Consider the following 22,050-nt stretch of genomic DNA (forward strand, 5'->3'; position numbering starts at 1 on the left):
CATCAAATTATACCCACCACACCACCAATATCCTGCTAAAAATTTAGCTGATACCAGACGTTGTCTTTTTAACCTGGACAATTTTTAATTTAACTGCACAGGGGTTTGCTATTCTGATAACAAGTTGTTGGGTTAAAAACAAAAGAACAGCATAAACAGAGAGAATCAATTGAGGGCAGTATGCTGTCAAATTGATATTTTTTTTACTGGTAATAATAACGACTGTGATTTTTATTTTATTCAATACAGACGTGTTTATGGTGTTGCAGATACTTGAAATTAAACTGTTTGGTCTGATTATATTAATCCAATTGAATGTAATCAATGCAATAAAAACTTGGTGGTTTAAGAAAATGACTAGTTGAATTAGATGAATTTATTTCTATAAGAAAGTTGAAAAAAAATTGTAACTGATTTATGAAGTTAAGTAACCCCATGCGTGGAAAGTAAAACACCAAACTAATCTGTAAAAAATAATTTCCAAAATTTGGTAATTGATTTGTGAAGTTAAATTAATGATGTTGACAATGTAATTGGCAAATATTTGTTTAGTATATTTTCAAATTTCATTTTGAAACATTAAATGTTGTACCAAGTAGTAAAACAGGGTTAGACAATGTCAGTGCAAGAATATTGGATTGGAGAGAGTGAAGTGAGAGTTGACAATGTGATACATGATTGACAGCATTGCAAGTTATGGTTTTGTGACTTGGGATCCAGTAAGTGCATAGCGAAAGACATTGTTGTAATTACCAAAGACAATTTGACATCCAAGTTAACATTAATTACCCAAGTTGCTCTAATGAGCATTATTGCAGATTTACAGGAAAGACGAGAGGATCTTAAGATCCTTTAACAACTTTAATAAAATTCACATTGTGTATACATTTCATATTCATTATGGAATACAAGTTTCAAATATAAGGGTAAACCTGAAATATACACATAGCAGTTTAATTTGCATTCAAGTAATTGAGAGTTGTTACAGATTTTAAATCTATATACTTGACCAGTGAGACTGTCGCAATGAACAATACTACCAACATTTAAATGAAGAATTTCAATGCTTGGGGATGGTCACATAGACTGACAAGTTGGGGTAGGTGGCACCCTGGGATCGCAGCAGTTCAGGGCGCCACCTACGCCAACTTGTCAGGCAAATGGTCACACTGCTTTTATTAAAGATATAGCTGTAAAAAAAAATGTGATACTGAGTTCCTTTTAAAAATAATTCACTGATCACTGGAACTGTAAATAAAGAATTGGTGATAGAACTAGAATGCCCTCACATGGGAGGGATGGGAGATGTAGATAGGGTACTGATTGCCGACCTTTTGATTGTTGATGACTAAGATACTTGATAATATTCAAATATTTTGCTGTTCTACTCTATAAAATGCTATGACTTAAATTGGTTTTTAGTGATACAATGCCAGACAAGCTTAGATTACATACAGTTATTGTGCCTTGATCGACAGATTCACTCGATCACAAAATAGTTTGCGTCTGAGTGAATCTGTCGGCGAAGGCTCAATGATGTATCACCTATGATGATGGCTACATCTCTCGCGTGCCACTACTTTTTCATTGGTACCTAAGAGACCACAAATATACCAAAATATACAATTCTCAAGTTCTAAATCAACACTTTTTGCAAATGGCCTTCTAATAGGAGTTATGCATGACCCTGAAAGGTCACACATCTGGGTACTTGCATGACCCCAAAAGGTTACACATCTGGGTACTTGCATGACCCCAAAAGGTCACACATCCTGGTACTTACATGACCCCTAAAGGTCACACATAATACATTGTGTTGCATGGTAGACTTTTTTTTAAATAAAATCTCATAAATAGCAAGTTAGCCCCTTCAGGAAATGCCAGGATGGGCGACCTTTAGGGATCATGCAAGTACCAGGATGTGTGACCTTCAGGAGGTCATGCAAAAAGACTGGAACACTTACTGGAATACAATGTGTTGCATTACTGCTTTTAAACACAGATTTTTATTATTGATATGTTAAATATGATGATGATGATGAAACAAACTTCAATCTCTTTTTTCATAGATTAGATAGACCCTTAATGGTGAATAAACAAATGGAAATTTAAGTGGTCAATAGATGTGAAGCTAAAAAGGGAAATATTTGAAATTTCTGAAAATTGATAATGGGAGCAACAAATGTTTAAGATATAAATTTCAATAGAAGAAAAATTATGGATGAATGCAATCAGATCTCATTCCATGATAAAATAATCATTTCAATGTCTATCACCTTTCATGAAATAAACTCATAAAAGCTTTTATTTTCAAAAATATTGATTAAGACTTGTAGCTAATATTGTTCATTTCATCTAAAGTTAAAAAGGTAATTGTGGAAAAGTGCAGAAAAAATGCCCAGTATCTCATTACTTTCTTTTTTCCTAGATTGACCACAAAGACATTCTACATTGGTTTCGCTTTCAGAATGTGTAAATGCAATAAAAACATGATACCGTTTTATGACCCATTTCATTTTGATCAACCTTATTGTAACTATATGCTGATATACATGTAGCTATATGCTTTGCTAATATAATTTGTTGTTTAATTGTTTATTGACGATGCAACATTAGCAGCATTTCCCAGGTAGACATTAAAGGCTTGAAATTTTGCATCCTATAAACCTTGATTATTGAAAAAAGATTCCTGTAAAAAAAAAATGTTTCTGCATGGAAATGTAATTACAAAATTCAGTATTATAAGCAATGTCATCTACTCACATTCAGGTTATTGGCCACTATGAATATATTTGAAGTGAACTTGAAAAAAATGCATTCACATATACAAACTCACCAGGAGCTTTTCAAACAAATTTCCATGACAGTATAAAAACAAATTTGCTTTCTTTAAATTTAAAGTAAAAAAAAATTAAAAGACAGTGGCCATGGTTTTATAAAAGATAATAAAAACTGCAAGATATCAACTTTGACAGCAGAATTCATCTTTTTCTTCGTTTAGACTGACTGTCTGCTGCAGACTCTGATGATTTTCTTTTTCCAATTCCACTACTACCTTCATTTGTAAATAATCTGTAAGTAGTAATGAATTAAGGAGAAACATATGCTGTGTAGAAAGGCAACTTCTTTTTTGTTAAAACACTTGTTAATGTATACAACGCATGTAAAATGCACTGCTCAAAATTTAAAAATGAAAGATGCAGACGGTTCCTGGTTTACCAATTTGGGTATTTAACCTAATGTATGGCACACAAGATTGTGGGTTTGACTCGCATGCTTAAATGCACACTCAGAAGTGCAAAAAAAGTACATTCTGCCCATTTGCCCCAGGCTTGCGGCATTCGTATTTGAGAGTATGGTGTCTTTTCAGATAGGAATGTAAAGCTGTTGGTCCTGTGTACTGTTCCTATCCTCAGTGCATATAAAAGTTCCAGTTGTACTTGTCACAAATGGTAGTAGTTTCTGTGGGACAACTGACATATTCAATACATGTCTCAATAAATGTGTGAGATTAACATGTGGTCTTTTGTTAACTACTTAGGGGCTGTGTACCCGTGAGTTTGTTCTTTGTGTATTGTATTTCTAAATATTGGCGTTTTTCCCCGTGATCTCTCCAGATGCAGTCCCACTACAGTAGGTATGTCTTGTTTACCTCAGTTTTGTCAGACTTTTAGCTGGCCTATGGAGTTCCAATTAGTGGTACATATATAAGCCCTGTCACGGTGAATGGTATAAACAATTTTGTTTTGTTTTGCATAAATTAATAATTCATAATAAAATAATAATATCAACAATATAATTTTTAAACCAAGCTCTCAAACCACTTATGAGATTGAATAACCACTGAGGATTTTTTGGGCCAATTTTGCTCATTGTATCTAGTTTTTTAACAAATTTCATGACAACAGGGACACATTTTGAAAACTTAGCTCAGTATGGTGTATGACACAAGTTTTTACCCTCATTTGATGTCACAGCTTCTTAATTTGCATTTCTTGAGCTAAATTCTTCATTGACAATTTATTTAGTGCACTCATTCAATTACAATCATTGGTATTTTAGCTTCTCATTGGACTTGTACGTTAAGGGAGGGAGGTTAACACTATTCTAGGACTGTGATTATCAGGATGGCTCAACCAATTGAAGCATGGCTTAGTAAAATAGGCATGAAAGCACCTGTAATGTAAGACAAGTGCTAATTGGTTGCTGATCTTGATTTACATAATTATGTAGTTGGTCAGAAATAATTTGAGGTGTGTACACCAGTGGTCAAAAACAAGTGACCATAAATTGAACACAAAAGAGCCTCATCCTACATCAGATCGATACATCCCATAATAGTTCTAACACACCAATGAACCTAAACATATCAATCTCAAACTACGGTAACACACACAATTCGCATTATAAAGGATATGTATCGAGATCCAGTTCTTGTTTCAATAATCCTGTTAATATAAACTCTGCATTGACAACCAACACACCAGACTTGATAGCAGACTGGCAAGCAGTTTTATCCGCATCACACGATATCACGACTGTATTCTCATCTGACTTCCTCGGCATTGTATTCAAATACTACAAAGAAAAATAAATTTTGCTTCTGTTAAATATACCATATGTATAATATGAGGTTATTACGAGGATACTGTAAAGTATGCACAAAGACAGTTCCCCATTATGAGCAGCATATGTTTTGTGGCCATCAGCAATATTATCATATACCTTGTATTGCCCGGCCTCGTAACGCTATGGGAATCCCGATGCGCAAGCCATGCAATAATTTTCCATATCACGCCCGGGCCCCGTTTACCATATTTGGTAAACGAGTCTATTTCCTGGAAATACTTTCTGTTAACAAACAACACGCATAATTTGAGTCTGCGCTTCGATAATGGCTGACGATATTATTCAGTGGATGGGAAATGTACCGAAAGACCAGTTTAACTCATTATTACCCTGACAAAAGCCAGCATTCCACCACCACAACCAATCATACATATAACTGATCACAAAAACGTGTCAAGTTTACAGTACTACGATACTCGCAGTCAGCTGGCATTGGTGTCGGTGTCGCTAGATACACCCAGCGACACCGATGCCAGTTGACTGTGACGATACTGTCTCCACGGAAGATCATCTGCGCATTTCAGGTATTCTTAGTTGAGCTACGCCAGAATCTGAAACTGTAAACCAAACTGCTTCTTGTCAAGCAATTGTTTCTCGTTCACCTACTACGGTTTTTAACAACTGTGAAATCAACGTGTCTCTACCTGCGGCTACATTAGCTCCAAGAAAAACGCCCGTTGTCGGACAGTCAGTAAATGACCAACTTAGCTGGACTGTAATGTTCATTCTTGAGAAAGAAAGTTTATAATGAGTTCGTATTCACTACCGTTAAAATATTGTTATAAATTTACGTTCATTTGCTGTTCCATTAAAATGTAATTTGTGGATATATTTGGTGACATTCGTTTGTCTATTGTGTTGGAGTTGTTGACGCGTTTGCATTGTTTAGAATCCCCCATATAAATCCGCGCCAGTAAAACGACCCATATCAAAACCCAGATTAAATTGAATAGGTTTTCTTTTGGGCCAGACGAGCGAAAAATAACATAACTAAAGACTTTTTTTCATATAAGGTATATGATAAAACCTTTGTGAACTGGATGCGGCTTTTGCTGCCTCGATCGTACAGCTTACGCCCCCTCGCATGCTTGGGCGCTTACGTGTGGGTGGCCCAACTGTACACAAATGTTAATGATGAAAATGAAATGTATTCTATTTTTTACAAAAAACTCTTCTCTATATTGCCAAAAACTGAAAGCAATAATGTTTGCTGTTTGTCACCATGTAACAAGACCGAGTCTTACCATTGGTATTGAAAGCAAAAAAAAACAAACATTAAAATAATATGCCTTTCACAACAACCCACCTCTCCTGCAGCACATTTGATAATATCCTTCATCTGTTGTGGTCCTGGGGCTACTTTACTTGTCACATGTATTTTATAGCCTTGTAACACTCCACCATTCAGTGCTTTCTCTCTAGACTCGGATAATTGGAAGCCATACTGCTGCTCGGCTGGATTGTCCTTAACAATATAGGACGTGGCATCTGAAAGTCAGTATTGTAAAGTAATTTGTAGTGGACACTGAAAGCATAGCATAAACGTTATATACCAACATTATACATGTACATTAATCAGTTTTAAAAGAAAAAAAGATGGCCGCAGGGTTGCGTGCTTGACAAGTGACAGTTATTGTATCATATGACACTTACTGGGGGCTCGAGTGAAATGTTAAATAAGTTGCCATCTTGAAAGGCTAAGCCTCTCTCTGACTGCCTCTCATTGATGATTTTCTGTGTCATTTCCCATAATAGTGTGAATCGTGTGTTATAATTTTTTTATAATCCCCACCACATGACTGATTTAAATGATCCATATTTTTCACATCGTACGTTATGTGACAATAGCCTTGTGTAGGGTAACTTTGCTCATGCAATTGTTTCTGAAACAATATTTTGATAAGATTTGGTCATCTTTATGGGGTTATATTTAACAAAACAAGCAGCCTATCGGCTGAGATAGCTCCGCTGTTAGAAATGCACATTTCAATTAAAAAACTGAAGACATCATCAGAAAATGAACAATATGTATAGTATCAAAGCAGTCGGACTAACAGTTTTTAACAAGAAGTCGAAAATATCACTTTCTACCAAAAATGACCAAAATATTCACCAAAATTAGAGAATTGAAGATATCATCACGAAATGAACAAATCTGAGAAAGGTCTACATGTAGTATCTATATATGTAATATCAAAGCAATTGAACTTTTGGTTTTTAACAAGAAGTCGAAAATATCACTTTTTACCAAATATGACAAAAATATTCACCAAAATTATAGAATCCAAGATATCATCACGAAATGAACAAATCTGAGAAAGGTCTACATGTAGTATCTAAATATGTAATATCAAAGCAATTGAACTATTGGTTTTTAACAAGAAGTCGAAAATATCACTTTTTACCAAAAATTACAAAAATATTCACGAAAATTAGAGAATTGAAGACATCATCACAAAATGAACAAATCTGAGAGAGATCCACATGTAGTACCTATATATGTAATATCAAAGCAATCGGACTTGTGGTTTTTAACAAGAAGTCGAAAATATCACTTTTTACCAAAAATTACAAAAATATTCACCAAAATTAGAGAATTGAGGATATCATCACATAATGAACAAATCTGAGAAAGGTCCACATGTAGTACCTATATATGTAATATCAAAGCAATTGGACTTGCGGTTTTTAACAAGAAGTCGAAAATATCACTTTTTACCAAAAATGATAAAAATATTCACCAAAATTAGAGAATTAAAGATATCATTACAAAATGAACAATTCTGAGAGAGGTCCACATGTAGTACCTATATATGTAATATCAAAGCAATTGCACTTGCGGTTTTTAACAAGAAGTTGAAAATATCACTTTTTACCAAAAATGACAAAAATATTCACCAAAATTAGAGAATTGAAGATATCAACATGAAATGAACAAACCTAAGAGAGGTCTACCCAAGGTACATATACACCAAGTATCAAAGCATTCAGGCTTGTAGTTTTCAAGAAGAAGTCGAAAAAGTAAAACATTGACACGGACGACGACGGACAATCACTCATATGATAAGCTCCGCTCGACAAAGTCGACAGCGGAGCTAAAAAGTTCAAAATCACAGGTATTCCCACTTCAAACATGTCTAAACCAAATACTATAACCAAGTCCTCAACTGAACACTGGTAACATGTTGACACCAAACAATAAGTTTGTCCAAATCAACCTTTTGAAACGCATCTGAACAGGGAACTGAAAACAAAATTTGATTGAATTCTAAAATGCATGGTCACGAGTGCGATGCAAGTATGATAAAGTGGTGACACTAATTTGATAGCATGTAAGAATGCAGTAATTATGCAAATGTGTCTTTGAAGTTAAACAACATAAACTACTATAAATCTACAGATGCAATGATAAAAAGCTTACCAAGAAATCTATGTGCTTGTCTTGAGCTTTCTAACCACTGTGAATTGACGATAAGAATACCACGTGATAACCCACATAAAAACTTCACAGTTCTTCTCACCTAAGATTGATAAAACAAAAGCAAAACAAAAAATAGTATAAATTTAGGATTTAATGGAATTACTCCACCATTTACTCACAAAATGACTATGGTATCATAATTACTGTAAGCAGATTTCATTTTTGGCAGAGTTATCCAAAATTGACAATGAAAGAGCTTTTAACTGACAACATTAAAAAGTAAATTTAATCTTACATGAAAATTATTGGCAGTGATAAAAACACCAAACTCACCTTATCTGTGACAAGATGTGTACATTCATAAACAGAATCTACCAATTCTCCACCAAGACTTACAACAGTCTGCAAGAAAAAAAAATATATATATATACCCGGTATATGATATTAAGTTCTGATATACAGTAGGAGTGAGCCTTCAAATAAAGTTAGTTCAGCCATTGATAAAGATTGTATGGAAACTAACCCACGTGTAACTCACATGTATAACTTACAAGTTGAGTGTACACAAGTAAGATCATACCATTTAAATTATAGTCAAGTTACATGTATATCAGGGAATTCGTTAAGAGCTGGCTGCCGGCCATATGGCCTGCTATAAGCCCAAATTGGCCGTCTACTCTCTGCTCTCTTGTCCGCCTATGCCAGTCTCGCTGCAGTACTTGGCACTGCTGAGAGCCTTTTTATTTTTTTGGCCTGTTGTTACACAATGATGGCCTGCTATTTGTGAAATTTGTGAAATCCCTGTGTACACGCTATTATTTATATGCACAATATATAATACATCAAATTTGTATTTCAGTCACCATGCAAGCAAATGTAATGTTAAGAGAACTTGTATGTAATTTAATAAGAATAAACAAAAGAAAAACAAGCCTTTCAGAATTAATTTCATGCATTATGTATGTGAAGTGGCACAGTCATCTCACCATGTTGTGTCCAATATGAGACACATACAAGATGCATAAAATTCTGTAAAACACGTTTTTTTAGCTAGCTAGTCATTTTAGCTAATTTAGCTTAGCTGTAATTTCCCTAATTCTAGATGTCGCTAATTTAGAAAAAAGTATATTCTCATAATGAGATTGTTGGCATTTTAGCTACATTTGTAAATTAAGATGTTGTTAATTCATGCATCAAATTTGATAAAATGGCATGTAGCAATTTCAAAGTGTTTTACAGTATATTGAATATATTGAATGAATGAATGAATTCATTACAAAGTCAGCGTTACATTACCAATACAAAGAAGGAATTTATGGTGGGAATCACTGAAATAGTTCTACTGAACTCTTCGGGTCAGTGAGCCATGTTTGTTTACATGAAATTTGAACACACACTGCATGACAAATGTGGCACTTTGAATGCACCTGATTCATCATATTTCATGATCATATTTAGAACAAGTCATCAATTCCCCAATGCCATAGTTTGCTTAGAGGAAGCAATGGCAAGCTGTTATGATAAGCTTTAGTTTCAACTGGAGTTTTATTTTATCCCTATTATTTGAAAACAAATTTTATTTATGGACCATCAAAACCAAATGCTGAAGAGATATCACGTATCAGTCAGTAAGTACTCACCCTTTCACCTGCTTTATCCACTACTCCTGTAAACATGACTTTTGGCTTTGTATCAAGAGAAGATCTCCTTCTTAATGTGGGACTACTAACATCACTCCTATCTGTCACTTTCAGGTTCTTACCAGTTGATGGAGTACTTGGTGCAGGAGTGGTGTTTCTGGAACGTTTTCCTCGTCTACCGTCTCTCTCTGATGTATCTGTAGAGTCTGATGACTAGAAAAAATTAAAGAATGTTAGAAATAGAGACTGTTATACATATCTAAAGTGCCACTAAAGTGCCCCACCCCACTTCTCGGACAACTCCGAGACGCATGGAGCTGGGAACAGCCACTTGTTGCGCTGTATGCAATCAAGACCTATTTCGGCTTGCCATAGCTCATTTAGATTGTATTGTAAAACAAGAAAGCAGTTGTTAAATTTGGTGAATAGTTTAGTATGATAGAAAGCATTTACAGTCTTCAAATAACCACAATAGACGGAGTGGGGATCAAGACTGAATATACGTGATTCCGGCGTTTCATACTAAATGCTTTCTATTAATAATTTCAGTTTCAAATAATATTCATGAGATATGTCTATGTCACAACTTCGTTAAAGGTTATTAGCATATTGTGTACGCAGTGCACATGCTTCGGGCCCTTTTTCCGTATTCCACAACACATGCGTCATCACAGTGAGGTCAATTGAAATTTACGTTACATGCAGCGTCACGTTCAGCACTGTCAATGGGTTTCACCACATTGAAGGTGCTGAACGTTGCCCTCGTATTTGAAACCCGGATATATACAACAGCTAATAAGCCAGCGACTGACAATCCTGGTTTCCCCATAACTCCCAGTTCCTTACACAGTTATTGTGCTTGCATATGCATCTATACTGCCCCATAACAATACCCTATATAAATCTATATAGTGGACCTAAACTTCTACATACTGGTAAAGTGCACTGCCCTCAAAGCATAAAAGAGACCCAAAGTTGATGTGCATGTTGATCAGACCATGTCTTTCATCAACTTTGATTGAGCACAAAATATTGCTGCCGTGACAACAATAGCACACCATCAATATCACAGTTGTATGATAATCATTGCTAGTATCGGAACAATCTTGTATTTTGTTGGGGATAACTGAACTTACATAAAAGCTATTTGGTTCTGAGTTTTTGAATTAAAGATATTTAACTGATAATTGTCAACTAAATAAAATCAATTAGTGGTCTTAAGTCTATAGTGCGAATATTGTGGAAGATTTTGACACTGCATTATGTTTAATATTGGTCCCTGCATGTAAAATACATTTTGTTATTTTACAAAAAATATGAATGTGCAATGATATGGTTTTATGTATTATAGAACACTGCAAAAAAAACAAACATTGAATATACTCACAATAGATGTATTGTTTAAATCCTCATCATCAGATACAGTCGTTTTTTGGATAGTTTTCTTGGCTGCTTTTTGTTTTCCTTTCCTCCCAGCAACTTTCGTTTTCTCAATTTCACAATCTTTAGACATTGATGACTCTGGATCTTCTTTAATACTATTATTACTAGCATTCCTTGTCCTTCTACTTGTTTTCACAGTCATAGTCGTTTTTTCCTCCTCCACAGGCTTCTCCTCAGTCTCTGACCGAGATCTTACAGATGATCTCTTAGCCCTTTTATTAACACTTTTATTAACACTTTCAATTGTCCGCACACTGTCAGCTACATCATCTTCATCTTTGGTTGCCATAGCAACAGATTTTCTGCTCCTTCCCCTCCGAGTGGAAGTACTAGGTTCACCTGCATCATTCATACTCTCCTCTTCTTCACTACTCTTTCTGATGCTTCTCCTTCCAACTGCTTTTTTTTCATCATGCAAAGGTTCTTTGGCAGTTTTGTCATCTGTTAATGTTCTCGTCATTTTAATGGCAGGAACCTTAAATACTACTTCTTCATCAGCTGCTACCAGAGTCCTTTTACCCCTCCTGTTGCCACCGACAACCTCTGGACTGTCAATGTTTTCAGCGGCAGCTCTCCCGGGTACACTTTTCCTTTTACCTCTTGCAACACTGGTTTTCTTTTCTTCATCTTTTGTTGCCATAGTTACAGACTTTTTTCCCCTGGTGACAGGGGCAGATTCCACTTGTTGCTTTGGTTCTTCTGCATTTTCTTCCAATTCAGGTGTAAGATTCTGGGAATAAAAACAAGCCTGTCAACTGATGCATATAGCATAATGAAAGGAAATTCTCAACTCTTACAGATACATGTACATGGAAGAAGTACAGTCAAGGAAGTTGTATACCTGCACACTTTGGCTTCAAAAAAAAGCATCTAGTAATAATTCAACACACAAAAAAAAGACATTTATTACTACATGAATATATGTGATTTTAACTGGCAATCATTGTGAAACCTCATCACTGCAGACAAACATATAACCTACCGAGCTACTCACAGTGAGCTAAAAATAGTACTTCAAAATAGCTTTTTAAAAAAAAAATATTTTTGTGTTAGGAGACAGTTCCAGATATTGAATGTGACTTTTGTCCCTTTTTATTTACAATTGCATGTGTCAGTGACATATACAGCATTTGGCTGCAGAGACTAAATTCTCCTTTGGTACTACCTGACAGGCCTGTATGATCATTTTTCTATCATAATGGCAATTAGGCAAATCAATGAGCTAACTTTGGGTTAACCAGGCCTAGTTGAACACAAGTACCTGCGGAAATTAACCAATGTTCTCCCAAATTCACATGAGTTAGAGAATGAATCGCAAGTGGTTTTGACATTTCCATTGAGTCTGCAGCACACGCACCCAGGGTAGGGAATGGACTCCTTTTTGTGTTCAGAGGTAGGATTTGAACTCTGATCTTGAGTGAAGTGACTAGATGGTAATATCACACATTGTACAGAAGATGATACACATGTGCAGTGAGTGAGACCGTTCTTCAGAAAACTACATAAAAATTGACAATACAATTTAAAATACCTCTTCCTCATCTGTGTGTTGCGGTATCTTTCCTCTTGTTTTTCGGCTTGTACCTTGGGTTGTAGATTTCTGCAGTTAAAATTGAAATCATCACTACAGTATAAATAATGTGAAAATAGCGAATGTTCCTGACAGAAATTGAATGATTTACAGTACATGCCATGTTGAGCCATTCAAATAATCTCGCCATAGAAACCAATGTAAAAATGTCAATTTTGATCATTCCCAGAGTCTTGTATCTCAAAAAATTGTTCAATGACCCAAATTGTGTATGATATGAACCCATAATATTGAAAGTATGACAAACATGACATAAAATCTGCAATTTGACTTAAACTTCCTTGAGTACCTACCTTCTGGTTCTTTGGTTTCCGTCCTCTTCTCCCTGTAGTACTACTTTGTGGTGTGCCGACTTCCTGCGTTGATGTACTGGACACATTGCTACCACTCTGACACAAACAAAATTTTACAAGACAAGAGTTACTTATCTACTGTGTCAGAAATTCTTTATTTTCCTCACACAGCATTGGAGGTCAATGTGATTTCAATGAAATCACAACATGTGATCCACCATTTAAGCCCATATCTGGGCTCTCTCTGGAATTTGCTAGGTAATAGTAAATTTACTAATCAAGAAAAAAAAGTATTAGTAAATTTTGTCTGGAAACTGGGGAGCATTTTCCCGTGACAGAGCACAACGAGGAAGAGAGAAGGAGAGGGAGGTGTCCCCTCTGTCGTCCGCCGAAAACAAGAACAGCATGCTGAAAATGGTACTTGCTGGTGCAACCTGAGCTCTAATTTTGTGTGTAATTTCATGGCATCAAATTAGGCAGTCTGCTTCACAAAATGTACCATTATGATGGTACAACAAAACATCACAACAAAATATGCAATGTAGACAGAAGAACTATTATTTGAATAACTCAGTATTAATTAAGCATATTCATAATAAGCTCGCATTGTTAACAGTGGGAAAAATAGTCATCATTCAAAAGTTCACTAAGTTCACTGCCTAGAACACAAATCATCCTGTGAATAAATTTTCACGGGAAATTTTTCAGAAAAAAACTCTATGCCAATCAAAAAGCTGTATATTATTATGAAGTAATCTCCCGTGCTCATCATGCAAAACCCGCATGTTGACGTTTATGACGACACAAAATGACTATTTATTTTCATCGAAATTTCTGAATTAAAGTGAAAAAGTAACTAAAGTAACTTTCGGTCTCGTAACTCGATCTCAATGCTAAGAATGCCCGGTAAGAATGTTACACAAATTATAGTATTTTTCGATCGATTCGCTAACATTGTCTCACCTTCCATTAGCTGTGGAATCATAGCCCTTTGTTGCCGATCGCATTATTTACGTGACAGACACTGACCGGCCCATGTTCGACATACAACAACAAAAATAAAAACAAGACGTCCGAGTGAAATTGTTAGGGCAAAATTAGATTGTATGTCGCACCAAAGAGCTACGGAACCGCAGCTAACCTTCCATTATTTCTGAAATCGTGCTGCAGTACGATCAACTTTCCGTTTCTTGGTGATGTCAGGGTTAGGACACCCATGGGTTTCTGGTTCTGAACACGATTTAGCGGTTTCTCCTGAGTCCATCTCGTCGTGAAAAATACTCGTCGAGCAGTTGTCTACTCCTTTTTGACGTAGTCTCCATTTTTAATAAATAAACAAATCACGTGTTTGATAAGGGTGACACGAAACCATCCCATACTGAGAGTAATGTCGCGGGGTATCTTGAAACGCATGTCGATTAAACTACGCATGTGCTATGACACCAAAATAACTTTAGAGTGGAAAAATACATTCAGTGGCAGTTCCGTGTTGATCGCGATCACCATGTAACAATTGTTGCAATCATAGAAGTAACGAGACATTGTTTAACTTTAAAATGGCAATCACTCAAACCGTAACACGCGTGATGATCACAGTCGAGTCTTGACAATTAAATGAGGGCGATTTGCGAGGGTATTTTGTACAAAATGTGTTCGTAAATCTTACTAATAGATATTTATTTTGTTCGTAAATCTTGTCCAAATTTCGTAATTTACGACATTTGCGAGCGACAGCGAGAGCACAGCATATGAAAAATACTAGTTAAATTTCAGACTCAAAAACATTAAGGTCATCATAACATAATATAAATAATTAATAAAAATGAAAAATACTGGCAATTGTTTGGTGGAAAAAGTACGAGAAGAATGATTATAATACATAATACATAATGAATAATAAATTACTGTTAGTACTACATAATTAATGATCTTGGAGAACATATTACTAACATCTGTCTCTCATGATCAGCATTATAAATGTTTTCATTCTGTCCACTTATCACTATGTCTAACAAATGTTTATTTTAGTCAAATTTTAATCCATCATAAACATCCTGAATTTGCACATGCAAATGTATTTGTGTGATCACAACAATGAAATTATGATTTGGTGATTAGACACTATAACCCCTGTTTTTGTCAAGTGCAGGCTAGATTCAGAATCTGTTGTCATAGCAACAGATTTTATCATTTTTCATGGTGATCACAATAACATTCTGCATACAATACAAAATGCAACTTCAAAGCTCAATACCACACCCTCACCTTCACAGCGAATTCAACTTTCTGCATTTTTTTTGGAGATCCTTCCGTCTTGGGTGATGCCATGGCAGACCTGGCTGGAACTTTTGCCAACATTGAAGGTATCTTAACTGGTCGTCGTCTATCTCGTTTAGAATTTACATCCTGCAAAATGATAATCAATAGATATTTGGCATTCAAGTAAAAAAATTTAGCTTGTAGTTTTTTTTTAAATGATTAGATTTTATTTAAATAAAATAAGAAGCCTATAAAGGATAACAATATTGTTTATTTATAAATTAAATTTGTTGAGAAACAACCTGTTTTGTGTGTTTCTGGTGGGTACAAAAATAGACAATATTATTTACAATTTGAAAAAATATTGTGTGTCCATGTTTACGAAGTGTCGAAAGCAACAACTGAAAAATAAGTGCATATCAGAATACATGATTTGATGATAACTCAATAGCCTGAAATCAATCTTTAGTTTATTTTTAGATAAGATCTATATCCCAAATATTTATAATCACGTTTTAAACATGCATAAAAAAGAGAAAATTTTATAACTTACCTCCTCTTCACTGTCAGACACCATAGGTATTGTATCATCATGCTCAATACCAAACACCTGTGTATCATCTGTGAATTCATCTTTTCGTTCAACTGCTTCCCGTCCGTCTGCTCCATAAACCTGAGTAGAAGATGTGTATTCATCTGTTTCTGTATCCCCGGCAGCATCTTTTCCGTACACCTGTGTCGCATCTGTAAACACATCAGTGGCACTTTTTGCAGCATCCTCATCTGCCCCATAAACCTGCGTACAGGCTGTAAGAATGTCCTCAGCATCGTTGGGTGGGAGAAACACATCTGGTTGCTTAGTTGCTTGCGTTTTCCCTTCACTGATTTCTTCAGCTGAAGCGTTTTTTCTCCCACCTGTTGTTGAATGTTTTTTACTGCGTCTTGTATCAATCTCCAAGTTGGTAACTCCATTGTCTTCTATTTCAGACCTCTGGCTTGGACCAGCATCAGTTTCATCACTTTGTGTTTTACCTGCAACTAAATTTTTTGCTTTGCTAGATTTACCCTTTTCAGTTTTGTCTGTATTATCATCACCAGTTGTTTGCATTTGGTCTTCAATTCCAAGAGGTGCTTTTATAAATCCTCTTTTTTGTTCTTTATTTGTCGTCTCTTCCACTATTTCTCCTTTTCTTTTCCTTCCCTGTCTCTGCCCTCTTCCAACATTCTCAATTTCCTCCACATCTGTTTTAGTCATTGTCTTGACGATACTCGATTCTTCATCATTTGTTTCTTCATTCTTCTCATCAGCTATTCCTATCTTTGCTTTCCGTCCTCCACCCTGATCTTCATCTGCAGGTTTCACTTCTTCCTCCTCTTCTTCTACAGTCTGTGTTTCAAAATCAACCTCATCTTGAACTTTCAGTTTCTGCTGGTCATAATTCTCAACATGCATTGCTTTTCCAATCACAATACTTAACTTCCCAGCTTCTTCCCCCTCCTCTTCAGTAGTCTGATCAGCATCATCCTCTATAACGGCGATACGCCCTTTTCTTTCTCTTCTTTTCACATGATCCTTTTTTTCGATAACCTGTGTAGCCTCTTCAGTATCATCTTTCACTGCAGCAGACCTTCCTCTTCTCCCACCCCTTTTCCCCTGTTTTCCCACCTCAGTGGTCGGTTTTGTCTCTTCTGCTTGAGCTTTACGTCCTCTTCTCCCTTTACGTTTTAAAGGTTCTGGATCTTCAGTTGGTTGTGTAGCCTGGTCGGCCTCATCCTCTATTTCTATGTAGCTTTTTTTCCCTTTCTTTACTCTCTTTTTTGCCAATTTCTGCTTTTCAGTTGATTGCATAGCTTGTTCATTTTCATCATCCATTTCTGCACAACTCTTTCTAGCTTTCCTTACTCCCCTTTTAACGGGTACATCCTCCCCTGTTGGCTGTGTAGCCTCTTCAGACTCATTTTCCAATTCAAACTGTTTTTTCCTTCCACTTTTTCCTTTTATTATTGGCTCCTCATCAGTATCCAAATCAGCCTCGTCCCCCAATTCAAAATGTTCTTTTCTTCGACTTCTTTTTGTTACCTGTTCTTCATCAGTATCTAGATCTGCCTCTTCTTCCATTTTAAAATGTTCTATAATTCCTCTACTTGTTGTTGCCACTTCCTCACCAGTAGCCTGGGTATCCTGTCCAGTCTCGTCTACATCCATCTGTCTTTTCATCTCTACAGGATCATCATCTTCTATTTCTTGAGTTGCTTCTGTCTGATCATGCAACATTAATGTTTCTGCTGGATATTCAATATTCTTTCCTTTCCCTCTTAACCGTGATTTACTTGATTTGCTAAGCGAAGTTTGGATTTTTTCGTCATCACCATTTTCTTCCCCAGCTGCTATAGTCTCATCACCATCTGCATCAGGTTTACCTACGATAACAAAAAATATTTATTATAAAAATTTTAAAATAATTCACTGGAAAATTAAACTACCACTTTAATAGTTTTATACAGAACAAGTGATAGCACTATATTATAAGCATTTATTTGATGTGATTAATTTTTCTGAAACTGTTCAATGTAAACAAAACTGTTAGTAAGTATTTATTGTATTTATGAACATTGTGGCACTGAAATAGTTCAGCAACGATGTTGCTCAGGCAGTAAATACCGGTATGCCACAGAATGGAAATTAATGACAAGTGACAGCCAAGTAGTGCAGTTAGGTTGAAATACCTAGAACCGATTTAATTCCATGGGAGACTCAATTTAGTGCATTTCACAAGCCAGAGAAAGACATGAATTTTTTTAGCAACGTAAATTTCATTGTATGAGGGTACATGTATGTATTCATGGAACAGTAATGTCTACTTTTGTATAATTTCTATATCATACATGTAGGTCAAATTTGGCCAAGCACCCACTCCTTCCCAAAACACTAAATTTGAATGGATTATCACAAAACTTACTTTTTTACAATTTTTTGTCACATCACATTTTATTATTTATTATTAAGAATTCTTGAAAACATGTGACATGGGTCGTTTTGCTCACAAGTTCAAAATCACAAAATCATGAAAATTGATATCAGCCAATTTGAAAGTAAAGCAGTTTACAGTACCGTAAAATATAGATTAGTATTCACATCCCTAATAGAAGCTGCACCCATTTTGTTTGAGAACCAAATACATTAGTATTGACCATTTCTCATATGTGAAAATGCTCTACTAGAGAACACATCCCTTCTGTTGCATTGAATCATTTAAATAGAAGCCATTGGTTCTGATACACGTTTTACAGTAAATTTGTTATTGTCTTCACACTTTGACTCATCTGAGCATGCCCTGAAGAATGTGATTATGTCAGTTCTGTTTTTACTAAGAATTCATAACAGTGCACAAAATGAAGAACTATATTATGAGTTGATAGGTATGTTTATAGAGCAGGTTAATACATTCAAGTGTATTGATGGGCTAGTTTTATCTTTTAACTGTGGGTTAGTAGACATTTCAGCCCATGACACCAGAAGCACCAGAAGTACATGTATAAAATGATTTTAATAAGATTTTGAGTCTATTTCATTATTTATAAAACTATCAGGGGTTGCATTAGTGTTCGATAATGTGGAATCCCTGGGGTCACCCCTTATAAAATGTGTGGGTCCCTTAAACATATGTGGGGTCCCTGCCGCTACCGCACTGTATTTTTCTAAAATAGTTTTTTGCACGAACTATTACACAATAAACATAAACAGGCATTAATCACATTTATATTGTACTTTATTTACATGTTCATTCCAGCCTTTACATGTCAGCAATCTGCATTATTTACATGGTTTTCTTCTATTTTTACTGTTATTAAAATGTAATGCTGCTTGTAAAAATTTTAAATCATTACTGGGTTTACCTTCAAGTTCTTCATAAGCCAAGATAAATGAGATGGTGTCAGACTTAACTTAGACTTAATACGATTCTGACAAGAAAAGGCATGGCAACATGGAACCTGCCGGGGAGGCGATCTGGCAAATAACGAATCGATCCATGGCTTCTAGAAAAGTGATTTGTTTATCTCCCATAGTCACTTGTGTTATATAATTAAATAGTTCATTGTTTCGATTAATATTGTCCCCAGAAAACAATACACCCAAAATTTGTACATACTAGTACCAGATTCTGCAGTAAATTCGCCTCTGAGCAGTTTGGGTTTTTAAAAAAAATAAAATGGGACCAAGAAATCGGCGATTTTTCGGCAGATTTTATTTAATATTTGTTATTTAAATATTTTGGCGTCATTTTTCGGACATTTCAATCTTTCCTGACGCCTAAAATAGAGTTTAAGTTTTTATTCAAGAGTATGTTTTTTGTGACTAGCGTGAGTGCGCAAACTTTGTTTCGGTTCGAGTTGTTGTCACTGTAAATTAGTCTTCAAATGCTCAGTTTATCTTTTGAAAACAACTATTTTTTGATTTGAAAAAAAAAAATCTTGCCGCTTTCCCGTAAAAATCCAAGCCAAATGATCGTACTACAACATCGGCAAATCTCTTCCGCGTTGCGTTCAAATACATTAACATATTTAAATGAGCTATGGTAATTTGAACACGTTGACGTCATCCAGCATTTTTATTGGTAATAATTAGAGATTTGACCTATTAGGTCAACCATGCAAGACAAGGAACATGGCGGATACTCTACAGCATCGAGCGTTAATTTGCGACCGGAATTATTTGCTTACGACGAAACGAAGTTGAATTTTATTTGCATTTCATAACAATTCAACAAATTTTTGTTTGAACGTTATTATAATCACTACTGAGTAATAATCAACAATTGTGAAACGCAGCATGACTGGATTGCGCAACCGTGATAATTTGTTGCTCGGCAGTTGTGATCGTTTTTACTTTGTTTAGAATATAATTTCGTTACCAATAAAATTAGGAAAAAAGTGTATTTCACGTACCAGGTTCGTTAAAGTGATTTTTTGGAGAAAAATTACCCTGGGTGACATTGTAAGTTTTAGGCGGTTAAATTAGCAAGTCACAGTGCTTTCTACTTGTCTCAGTATTGACTGTCTCGCCGTACTTCAGACCATGGAACTTATAGTTCCATGTTCAGACGGGACTTCACACTTTCCATTGTGAAATGTAGATGCTAATAGGTGTTTTTGAAGACAATGGCACAGTATTTTAGGTCAATTTACAAGCTCTATGAACTTTGTATGCGGGACAATGGCATCGCAAACGCACACAATGCCTTTAGACCTACCATAATACGACCGAGACGTGTGCTCACCGGATGCGTCCCAGGGACTCACCAGTTGAAAAATTCGTGCGTCCCACAGAAAAACTATGCTTCCCGGACGCGGAATTCCGCGTTAACGCAATCCCTGACTATGTACTTGTATATAACTTATTATTATTATTTACTGTTTATTTTGTTCATTCTTTACAAAGGGTCATGGACTAGACTAGTTCTAGGGAACTATTTACGTGATCCTCATTATAAACAATTTATATAAATATCTAAAAATATATATATTTAAAAATTCAAATTATAGACTTATTTACTTTATTTTATTTACTCATTTGTTTATACATCAACTTCATATGTATATAATTATCTGTATATATGTTTTATAGTGAAATAAACTTCATTCATCCATTCATACCAATAATATACACCATGGTCATGTGACATATTTGAAAGATTGCTTACCACCCAGAGGTTGGGTCTGTTCGAGTTCCTCAGCCTGAGTAGGCTCCATATCACCATCACAGTCTCTATCAGCTTTATCATGACCACCACCACCGTCATCGGTGCTGCTACCCCCGCCATCATAATCTTGAAGTCCATATGCCTGAGTAGCAGCCTCATAGACGTTCTCATCACAGTCAGTGCTTGGTTCACTATCGATGCCAACATCTGTAGCATCATAGACCTGTGTCGCTGCTTCAGCCTAAGAAAGGCGAGATGTTAACAATGTCAGTCACCACATATTCTGGTGTTCATCATAACATGAGAGACAACCTACGACACATACCAGTAGTAGTTACCATGTGCAATGCAAGAAGAATAATTGACAGCCAGTCACTGGTGGCATAGTGATTTGTCGCACCAGACTCAAGATCGGTGGACCTCAGTTCAAATCATACCTTAGGCTGAACACCAAATAGAGTCAACTCCTACCCTAGGTGAGTGTGCCAAGACTCAATGGGAAGGCCAATTCCCCTAACGAATGCGATTTTGGGGGAACCTTGGTTAAGGTCCACAGGTGCTTGTGTTCGTACGAGCCTGGTTGACACCAGGGTAATGCATTAAATTGTCATGTAGTCCAAACATGAATATGACTTCTGTGGCAAAATATGCACTATGTATCAAGCACTTGCAATTTGGAAATACAAAAAAAAGTCAAAAGAGACAACAGTGACATTTGATGTCCGGAACAGTCACCTAGCATAAAAAACAACAACATGCATGTGACATTTATCACTCACATGATAATGGCGCACAGTATTTGAAAATCTTACCAGTGTGGTGGCTTCCTCTTTGTCATGTGGAAGGTTATATGCCAATGTTGCTTCATCTGTAAGATTTGTTTCAGGCCCTTCATCATCAGTTTCTTCATCAAGATTTAACTTTAATGTTGGTGCTTGGTTGTCATGTAAAATATAACAGCTATGATTAATGACATAGTCCCTGTAAGTTTTAATTGTAATATAAACACAGTAGGAATGTACAGCTGCATCCATGATTTGAGTCAAGCCACATTAAAAGTCGAGTAGTTCCT

The 22,050-nt window shown here is 35.7% G+C and overlaps 1 protein-coding gene across 1 annotated transcript in view; it reads right to left on the minus strand.

Moving 5' to 3' along the window:
• Window positions 1-2,955: 2,955 nt before the first annotated feature.
• The window catches only part of LOC102801772 (uncharacterized), a 35,587-nt gene continuing 16,492 nt past the window's right edge, over window positions 2,956-22,050 (minus strand). The window contains exons 13-25 of the mRNA XM_085493338.1: window positions 21,791-21,912; window positions 20,979-21,219; window positions 15,830-17,697; window positions 15,283-15,423; window positions 13,018-13,113; window positions 12,665-12,733; window positions 11,078-11,863; window positions 9,691-9,903; window positions 8,384-8,452; window positions 8,051-8,150; window positions 5,936-6,117; window positions 4,418-4,578; window positions 2,956-3,078 (exon numbers count right to left, since the gene is read on the minus strand). Of these exons, the coding sequence (XP_085349464.1) occupies window positions 2,982-3,078; window positions 4,418-4,578; window positions 5,936-6,117; window positions 8,051-8,150; window positions 8,384-8,452; window positions 9,691-9,903; window positions 11,078-11,863; window positions 12,665-12,733; window positions 13,018-13,113; window positions 15,283-15,423; window positions 15,830-17,697; window positions 20,979-21,219; window positions 21,791-21,912 (4,145 nt within the window). The 3' untranslated portion in view covers window positions 2,956-2,981. The remainder of the gene's footprint in view (window positions 3,079-4,417; window positions 4,579-5,935; window positions 6,118-8,050; window positions 8,151-8,383; window positions 8,453-9,690; window positions 9,904-11,077; window positions 11,864-12,664; window positions 12,734-13,017; window positions 13,114-15,282; window positions 15,424-15,829; window positions 17,698-20,978; window positions 21,220-21,790; window positions 21,913-22,050) is intronic.

Source organism: Saccoglossus kowalevskii, chromosome 18, assembly GCF_978046115.1.
Source record: "Saccoglossus kowalevskii chromosome 18, keSacKowa6.1, whole genome shotgun sequence".
Classification (NCBI taxonomy): Eukaryota; Metazoa; Hemichordata; class Enteropneusta; family Harrimaniidae; genus Saccoglossus; species Saccoglossus kowalevskii.